This window comes from Solea senegalensis, unplaced genomic scaffold (assembly GCF_019176455.1).
Source record: "Solea senegalensis isolate Sse05_10M unplaced genomic scaffold, IFAPA_SoseM_1 scf7180000016069, whole genome shotgun sequence".
NCBI lineage: Eukaryota > Metazoa > Chordata > Actinopteri > Pleuronectiformes > Soleidae > Solea > Solea senegalensis.
In genome coordinates, this window is record NW_025321575.1 from 21,550 (window position 1) to 31,608 (window position 10,059).

Below are 10,059 nucleotides of genomic sequence, written 5' to 3' on the forward strand. Positions count from 1 at the left end.
TATGTAACAGTAACAAAGTTTTTGTACTTTGATAAAGAAGTAAAGTTGCGTCTGTGGCGAGTGTTGTAATCTCTGTTTCCACACAGTGAGAGAGTGAGTGAGTGAGTGAGTGAACACTCCGTGGACTGAGGAGGAGGAGCTGTTTCTCTCTCTCACACACACACACAGACCACGGATAAGCTACCGTCCTCGTGTATTTGTAATTATTTATCATACAGTAAAAGTGTTCTAACTACGACACCAGCAGCAGCAGCAGCAGCAGTAGCAGCAGCAGCAGTGTCTTCAGCAGCAGCAGCAGCAGCAGCAGCGGTGTTATCGACGCTACTGGTGAGTACGAGCTGTTCACTCTGTGTTTTGAGGAAATGTCAGAACCAGGTTGTAGCTTCTGTCAGGACACGAGAGACACGAGAGACACTGGAGACATTTACTGAGACTTTACTACACACACACACACACACACACACACACAGAAAGTGTCTTTATTTCTTAGGACAGAGCTCAAAACTTTTTTTGTCTGTCTGTTTTGCCCAGTAACACACACACACACACACACACACACACGTTGTTGCTTCACGTCGATCACAGGAAGCTGACGTTGACTTTAATCTTCATGGAAAATGTAAATGTTTGGATTGTTTGTGTCCTCTGAGGTCACGTGACCATCAGTTTAGGTCATTAGACTTCCTGTTTGTTTCACTTAATCCCTTTGTTTGTTTGTTTGTTTGTTTGTTTGTTGTCGTCTCTTGACAACAGATACGTTGTTGCTGGGCAGTCAGACCAGATGCTTGTTAGTATTTAAAAGTAATTATCTTTTTTTTAATTATTATTATTATTGTTATTATGATTGTTGTTATAATCATGATGACGATCGTGTTCCACCCCTTTTCCTCACTCTGGGCTTGTTCAAAGTCTGGACTTGTCTGAGGAACTGCTCCTGTGTGTGTGTGTGTGTGTGCGCGTGTGTGTGTGCGTGTGTGTGACACGTGTGTGTGTGAGAGATGTGTCAGGGGTCAGGGGTCAGGGGCCTGCTGAGTTCCATCAGTGGTCATTTGGACCCGGTGTCACAGTTACCAGGTCCACTCACTGCACCAGAACAGATCCACACTTGTGTGTCTGGGTGAATGAGTGAATCCATGAGCATCTCTGACCTTTTAGAGGACATTTGCTTTTCTCTCGATTAAACTTAAGTTAAACAGGAAAGAGAGGAAATGTTAGCAATACAGAGGAAGACAGACAGACAGACTGACCGACTGACTGACAGACTGACCGACCGACCGACTGACCGACCGACCGACTGACAGAACACACCTGATACCACAACCTTCCTCAGGACGACCTAATTGATGCCACGTCATCACAGATATGAAACCATGATGACGAGGATCTGCAGCCTCACACAAGTTTACACTTAGATCTCCTCACCAAATATTGACATATTTACAGTATTTATATAAAGTTGTCAACGTTAACCTGCTCTTCTTCAGCCTTATATTCATGAACTTTAATGCTTGAATTCATCTGTTAATTTATTCCTGACATTAAAACACACTTTTTACATTTAAATGAAATTCTCTTTGGAAGTCAAGTTATTTGCTCTGTTTTAAACTGAATCATTTTAGAGCTGGTTGGTTGATTGGTTGATTGGTTGGTTGGTTGGTTGGTTGAATAGATGTCTCTGTTTTGTGTCTCACTCGTCTCTGTCTCTCTGGACGTCCTGTGGAGAGTGAGTGATTTATCAGCAGTGGTCTGAACGTGATGCTCTGCAGCTGCTCGGTTCAGATGAGTGACAGGTGTCAATCTTTACTGAAACATGAGGTGCTTTATTCTGTTCACCTGTAAATGAGATGAACCTTCACAACCTTTTTATTTATTAAGATAGAAATCAGCAGAAGGTGTGACGCATGGAGAGGATTTAGGTTTGACTGCAGAGACATGAGGTCACTTAATGTCTCATGAGGACGTCCAGAAGACAGGTGAGGGCAGGTGAGGACAATATAATATAAATCAACTTTATAAATATTCAATTCCCTTGTAATTTGAGCGATAGAAACATTGAAATGATTTGCCTCTGTGTGGTTTGCTCTATTGCTATTTTTACTCGAGTGGACTCAGTGTTTGTGTGAGAGTTGTGAAAAATGAAGGTCATTTATGAAATATGTCATTTTAATGTGATTATTCATCCAAAGCTGTTATTAAAATGTGTGAAGTTTAAATCACCGATGTTATTTTAAGTCATTTTTACGGACATGGAACATAAAGACAGATGTCTCTGTTTGAATCATAGTTTGGTTGATCAGTGTTTTTTTTGTCCTGAACTTGAGACAAAAGTGTGAAAAAGTGGAACAGAAGCAGGAAGTTGTGAGTGTGGAGCTTTTTCACATTCTTGCTGCTCACATGTTGATTTAAAGGCACGCATGTGAGGAATGTGCATTTCACCGACCAACACTTTGACTCATGGTCATTTCCAGTGAGCGTCAGCCTTCGTCTCATTCTTTTAATCAAAGTAGAAAAGAGTCACGTCCAGCTCTCTCTTCATAAACCACTAATAATCATGTTTGAAATACAACCTTTAAAGAAGTGGCAGTGTACAAATATACAGTAGTCTCAGGTTATGATGAAGTAAAAGTACACCATTACACTGATACACTTCACTTCAGGGTCACAGGGGGCGCTCACTCCCTGGACAGATGGACAGATCACAGGGACAAACAACCGTCCAAAGTGTCTCATTGACCTCATCCCCATATCGCATGATTTTGGACTGTGGGAGGAAACCCACGCACACACGAGGAGAACATGTGACCTCCTGCAGAAAGACCTTGTTCTGACCGGGGCACAAACCTGGGTCTTCCTGCTGCAAAGGCTAGAGTGCTAACCACTACACCACCGCGTTGCCTCTTGGCAATTACCTCTAATACTTATAGAAGATTCAAATAAAATAAAAACTCACTCATTGTGCAGTAGAAACGTTGATGTGGTACTTTTACTCACCACCGCAGCTGCTGCTGGTCTTACTTAGAGTAGAGCTTCATAGAGTTGAAAACAAGCTCACAGAGATTCAGAAGAGCTTTAATCGCTGATAAGATTAGGAATCAATGTTTGAAAAAACTAACAAGTATATTATTCAAAATAAAGTTATTATTTTACTTTTTAAGAATGAGGCTCACAGTTTATGAGCTGTGATGGAAAACTTTGAAAGCTGATGAATGAAAAGACTAAAGAGGTTTTTCTCTCATGGATCTTAAGCTGCTTATGTCTGCAGGTCAAAGGTTGGATGGAGTTTACTTTGAAAGAATTTAAAACTGTGATCATGTGATCGATCGTCTCGTTCCATTATCACTGAATCAGTTCAACATTCACGCTAAAATCTTCTAATTCTAATCATTTATTCATGTTGTTTTATTTGATGTTGCTGTGCAAGTACACCTGTATTTAAAATATAACTTTAATATTATATAATATAATGTAATATGATATTATATTATATAATATAATATAATACAATATAATATAATACAATATAATAAATGTAATATAATATAATAAATGTAATATAATAAAATTTAATATAATATAATATAATAATGTAATATAATATAATATAATAAATGTAATATAATATAATATAATAAATGTAATATAATGTAATATAATAAATGTAATATAATATAATATAATAAATGTAATATAATATAATATAATATAACATAATATAATATAATAAATGTAATATAATGTAATATAATGTAATATAATATAATAAATGTAATATAATATAATATAATAAATGTAATATAATATAATATAATAAATGTAATATAATATAATATAATAAATGTAATATAATATAATATAATGTAATATAATGTAATATAATATAATAAATGTAATATAATATAATATAATACAATGTAATATAATATAATATAATAAATGTAATATAATGTAATATAATAAATGTAATATAATATAATGTAATATAATATAATATAATATAATAAATGTAATGTAATATAATATAATATAATAAATGTAATATAATGTAATATAATAAATGTAATATAATATAATAAATGTAATATAATATAATAAATGTAATATAATGTAATATAATATAATAAATGTAATATAATATAATATAATAAATGTAATATAATATAATATAATAAATGTAATATAATATAATATAATAAATGTAATGGGACAAATGAGTGACATTTAGTACAAAGGTTGACTTGTTTTGTTTGTGCGTTTCAGACGTTCAGGACTCACCATGTCTGATGGGGATTATGATTACCTCATCAAATTCTTAGCCCTCGGTGACTCTGGTGTGGGAAAAACCAGCTTCCTGTACCAATACACAGATGGCAAGTTTAACTCCAAGTTCATCACCACAGTGGGGATCGACTTCAGAGAAAAGAGAGTGGTAAGAACCGTCAGAGGAGAGAAAGAACCATCAGAGAGGAAAGAAAGAACCGTCAGAGAGGAGAGAAAGAACCGTCAGAGAGGAAGGAAAGAAAGAAAGAACCAGAGGAGAGAGAAAGAAAGAAAGAAAGAAAGAAAGAACCAGAGAGAAAGAAAGAAAGAAAGAAAGAACCGTCAGAGAGGAAAGAAAGAAAGAAAGAAAGAAAGAAAGAACCGTCAGAGAGGAAAGAACCGTTATAGCAGTTATTAAATATATATTATATATAACATGTTCATGGTTTCATGTTCTCATGGTTTTATGTTCTCATAATTTCATGTTTTCACGTTGTCATGGTTTCATGTTCTCAAGTTTTCATGGTTTCATGTTCTCATGATTTCATGTGTTCATGCTCTGGGTCAAATGGAGACCGTTAGAAATGTCTTATCTGCTCTGACTTAACCATCAGCTTTAAACTTTCACGTTCACCTCGTCATCCTAAAATAGGACATCCCATAATACTTTATTATCAGAACATGTTTGTTTACAAAAAGTTTAAGAACAGAAAAAACTACAGACATTAAACTTTACCGACACAGACACAGGTGACGTTCAAGACTCTTCATCTCCACACAGGAAATAGATCCTCTGTTCAATCATCTTCGTCGCTCAGTGTCAGGGATTATTGATATGAATGAGTTTTGACCTTTGACCTTCTGTCAGCAGCAGCTTTCTTTAAACTGATACACAAGCAGAGGCACAGGCAGTCGTTTGCTTGCTCTGCTCAATCAAATCTATTTATTTGATGATGAAGAAGATTGGATGGAGGGGCGTGGCCATGTTACTAAAGTACACTCTGAAGCAATGGCTCATGTTTTCAGACATGAGCCATTGCTTCAGCTTTGTTGGAGTTCATGTGAAGTAACGTGTGTCTCACACACAGGTCTACAAGTCCAGAGATGCAGATGGATCTTCAGGGAGAGGACAGAAGATCCACATGCAGCTGTGGGACACAGCAGGACAGGAGAGGTACGTGAAACACGGTTGTCTTTAACGCAATTCTTTCCATTCACCATTAACGGTTTGTTTTTTTCCCTGGATTCTTTTAGGTTTCGGAGTTTGACGACTGCCTTCTTCAGAGATGCCATGGGTTTCCTTTTACTGTTCGACCTCACAAATGAGCAGAGTTTCCTCAACGTCAGGAACTGGATGAGTAAGTCGTCAAAAAAAAAAGATTCAAACTCTGAAACTGAAAACCAAGGAGGAGAGGAGAGGAGAGGAGAGGAGTGTGCTGTTGTCAAATATCTTATAACGTTAATGACAGTTCCATTTGTTGTGTTTGTCTGTAACAGTCTCCTCTACTTACATACTTTTCTCTCTGCATCGTGTGTGTTCTTCAGGTCAGTTACAGATTCACGCGTACTGTGAGAATCCAGACATCGTGCTGTGTGGAAACAAATGTGACCTCTCAGATCAGAGAGCAGTCCGTGAAGAAGAGGCTCGTGAGCTGGCAGAGAAGTATGGGTACGTCTGATCCGTCTGTACATCAACCTCTCCCTCAAACATTTGTCAAGAAGGCAGTGGCTGCATTGTTTGTCAAAGTCCGTGCAGGAGAATGTCAGCCTGAGCCGCCGCTGCTGCTCCTCCTCCTCCTCCTCCTCCTCCTCCAAAAGCAAATATTTGTGCTGCTCTGTCCTGATCAGACACACCTTCACTAAATCACACATTAATGTAGAGGATGTGCACTTTATGACATACTTTAAAATAAACTCAAGTGTTAAACGGGTTTTATTGATAACTTTCAATACATTCATCATAGAAATCCAATTTATTTCTGGTTTCACTGTTTTTAAGAGTATTTTCTATTATTCTTATGAAAATCTCCAGACTAAATGAATTAAAGTAACCAGTGCTGATCCAGGAGCTCACGTACTGTGACAAAAACACATGTTTGTGTTTCATTGTGGATTCTGTGGTTGTTCCCGAGGAGATTCACACGTTCACGTCACACATCTATGAATCTGTGCAAACTTGTTCATTTTAATAATCTCTCTTTTCTTCCATGCAGAGTCCCGTACTTTGAGACGAGTGCTGCAAACGGGGACAACGTGAATCAGGCTGTGGACGTCCTGCTGGACCTCATCATGAAGAGGATGGAGCGATGTGTGGACAAGTCCTGGATCCCCGACGGCACCGTCCGAACAAATGGACCCCTCCACTCTGACCTGTCCGAGAACTCAGAGGGAAACAAGTGTGCGTGTTAGAACGAGTCAGTTCAGTGTTTACGTCCGTCCTCAGTGATCCACTCACGACTGATGTGTTCTGACTGTGACCACATGTGTTCTGATCTGTGACCACATGTGTTCAGATCTGTGACCACATGTGTTCAGATCTGTGACCACATGTGTTCTGATCTGTGACCACATGTGTTCAGATCTATGACCACATGTGTTCTGATCTGTGACCACATGTGTTCTGATCTATGACCACATGTGTTCTGATCTGTGACCACATGTGTTCAGATCTATGACCACATGTGTTCTGATCTGTGACCACATGTGTTCAGATCTGTGACCACATGTGTTCAGATCTGTGACCACATGTGTTCAGATCTGTGACCACATGTGTTCTGATCTGTGACCACATGTGTTCTGACTGTGACCACATGTGTTCAGATCTATGACCACATGTGTTCTGATCTGTGACCACATGTGTTCTGATCTGTGACCACATGTGTTCAGATCTATGACCACATGTGTTCTGATCTGTGACCACATGTGTTCAGATCTGCATTCACATACACACTCAGGTCTTCAGGTCTATTTACAAGAACAAAGAGAACAAATAGTGTGGAGGAGCCGAGTGAATGGATACACTACTCACTCTGCTGTAACATGAAATAAGAGATTGTATTGATCAGTGTTTATGTTGTGGTGGTAAGGTATGGACCTGAGACACGTGGACCTCAGGACTTATGAGGACTTAGGACGGGATCACTCAGGACAGACATTCACGTGTGTGTGTGTGTGTGTGTGTCACTAAGAGAGAGACTATATTATGTTTCCAGTGTTAATCCAAACATGTCATTCATTTGTTTCCTGCTCAGTTTAAATGATGTTTCACATTAATCAGTTCAGATTCCAGTGTCTTTGTAAATCAGATTGTTATCATTCCTTCTTTTCATTATTGTCGTTATACAGTAGGTGTTTGTTTCCTTGTCTTGAGTTGCTGATATTTTCAGGTGTTAACGTGTGCTGACGTGCTGTAAACACACTCTTACTGCTCTCTGTGTGCTTAGTGTCGTTTCACAGGGACTAAATCTCCTTTGTTTGACTTTGTGGAGCCAGATAAATATTGACTGTGATGCCTGCAGTCTATGTTTGGTGATGGAGAGAAAGAAGCTGGGTGAGGCCGTGCTTAATGTAACCACTTTTATACGTCTGACGCTCTACTACTGAACACAAATAAGAAAAGAATCTCTCGTATCAGTTAAAAACCAGTTCACCGCCCTGTACGTGGTGTGTACTTGTTGCAGGTTTGTGTGTAAAACATGAGTGAAGTGATAGTTGATTATGTGCAGAGACAAGGATTCATCGGCAGCCCCATAACAGGAGTAAAAGCAGCAGTGAATAATGAAGGTAATTATAAATTCTCCTTAATAATAATCTAAGTGCTATATCTTTTTTTATTAATTTTGAATTACATACATTTAGAAAAATGTATGTAGACTTTAAATCCATGTAGGATTCTTGTCACTCAAATGTTGTTCTGAAAGAGACGAGTGAGACTGTATCACGGCACACAGGTCAGTGACTGCAGCTGCAGTAACAGCAGCTGCACTGAGGCTCCAAGCTTCCCTGACTCCAGCACTGATAATCTTTTCACCACTCAGTGTTACAGTGTAACAGCTCTGATGTTATTGTGTGTGTGTGTTCAGCTTAGTTTTCAGCTGCAGCACAGATTGACACACACACAAACATCAGAATCAGGGTTTTCCACTGTGTTTTTACGCCTTAATAATAAAAATAAACATTGATCTTCAGGGAAAAAGAGCTGAGCTACCACATAAACTTAGTTTGAACAACAAATGCCACATGGGTTCTGTGGGTGTGGACACAGTTGAACACTGGTGGACACTGTTAGACACAGTTGGAAACTGCCATCATCAACTCACAAGACAACTTTGTTTGTTTCAAATATAAATGTGACCATGCTGATTAGACATTTTTTACATTTTCACTGAATCCCAGCGTTAGTTTTTACGCTGGGATTGAGAGGATCTTTTTCTGAGCTGTGTTTAGTTAATTTCACATACAAATTAAATGATGTTTTCTTCTCACTCTTTCTATGCAAAAAAATTAAATATAATTTGATCATAGTTGTTAAGCTTAACCTGAAATATTTCATATTTTCTATGTAAATTTTGTCAAAAAAATAAACATTTTATTTATGTATTGCCTGATTCAGTATCTCATTTTAGATCACGTTATGTCACATTTATATCTCATTATGGACGACATACTAAACTATGACTTTTTTGTTTCATTCATTCATTCATTCATTCATGTCGTCCAAAATCACTAAAAAAGTCATAGTAAATATGTCGTCCAAATCGGTCAAAAAAGTCATAGTATAGTATGTCATCCAAAATTGGTCAAAAAAGTCATAGTATAGTATGTGGTCCAAAATTGGTCAAAAAAGTCATAGTATAGTATGTGGTCCAAAATTGGTCAAAAAAGTCATAGTATAGTATGTGGTCCAAAATTGGTCAAAAAAGTCATAGTATAGTATGTCGTCAAAAATCACCCAAAAAAGTCATACTATAGTATGTATTCCAAAATGAGTCAAAAATTAAAAAAAATTAATTAAATTAATAGTATAGTCAGTCATCATCTAACCGCTTTATCCTCCACCAGAGGGTCGTGGGGGGGCCAATCTCAGCTACATCGGGCAATAGGCGGGGTACACCCTGGACAGTTCGCCAGTCCATCGCAGGGCCACACACAACTAGAGACAAACAACCATTCCCTCTCACACTCCTATGGTCAATTTAGAGTGTCCAATTTACCTAATCCCCACATTGCATGTTTTTGGACAGTGGGAGGAAGCCGGAGAACCCGGAGAGAACCCACGCACACACGGGGAGAACAAGCAAACTCCATGCAGAAAGGCCCTTGTTCCAACCGGGGCTCGAACCCGGGTCTTCTCGCTGCAAGGCGAGAGTGCTAACCACTACACCACCGTGTGGCCCTTCATAGTATAGTATGTCGTCCAAAATGAGACAAAAACGCCATAGTATGTCGTCCAAAATCACCCAAAAAAGTCATAGTATAGTATGTCGTCCAAAATCACCCAAAAAGTCATAGTATAGTATGTGGTCCAAAATTGGTCAAAAAAGTCATAGTATAGTATGTCGTCCAAAATCACCTAAAAAAGTCATAGTACAGTATGTGGTCAAAAAAGTCATAGTACAGTATGTGGTCCAAAATCACCCAAAAAAGTCATACTATAGTATGTCCTCTGAAATCCGTCCCAAAATGCATACTATAGTATATCGTCCAAAATTGGTCCAAAAAGTCATACTACTGTATGTCATCCAAAATCCCTCCAAAAAGTCATAGTATAGTATGTCGTCCAAAATCGGTCCAAAAAGTCAT

At 38.0% G+C, this 10,059-nt stretch overlaps 1 protein-coding gene across 2 annotated transcripts; it reads left to right on the forward strand.

The window, feature by feature from the left end:
• Positions 1–296: 296 nt before the first annotated feature.
• On the forward strand, positions 297–7,766 carry rab27a (RAB27A, member RAS oncogene family). 2 transcript variants are annotated; one of them, XM_044017960.1, is made up of 6 exons: positions 297–327; positions 4,258–4,426; positions 5,346–5,431; positions 5,512–5,615; positions 5,803–5,926; positions 6,471–7,766. In XM_044017960.1, exons 2-6 carry the CDS (start codon positions 4,274–4,276, stop codon positions 6,664–6,666), a joined length of 663 nt encoding a protein of 220 aa, XP_043873895.1. In that variant the 5' UTR covers positions 297–327; positions 4,258–4,273; the 3' UTR covers positions 6,667–7,766. The 2 variants fall into 2 exon arrangements, with proteins under 2 accessions (XP_043873895.1, XP_043873894.1); XM_044017959.1 differs by lacking the exon at positions 297–327 and adding an exon at positions 1,888–1,983.
• Positions 7,767–10,059: the final 2,293 nt, after the last annotated feature.

Excerpts from the sequence above, each read along its gene's own strand:
- rab27a (XM_044017959.1), top strand. The coding sequence starts at position 1,946 with ATGTCTCATGAGGACGTCCAGAAGACAGGTGAGGGCAG. Across the intron at positions 4,427-5,345 it reads ACTTCAGAGAAAAGAGAGTG|GTCTACAAGTCCAGAGATGC; the intron begins GTAAGAACCGTC and ends TCTCACACACAG. Across the intron at positions 5,616-5,802 it reads CAACGTCAGGAACTGGATGA|GTCAGTTACAGATTCACGCG; the intron begins GTAAGTCGTCAA and ends TGTGTTCTTCAG.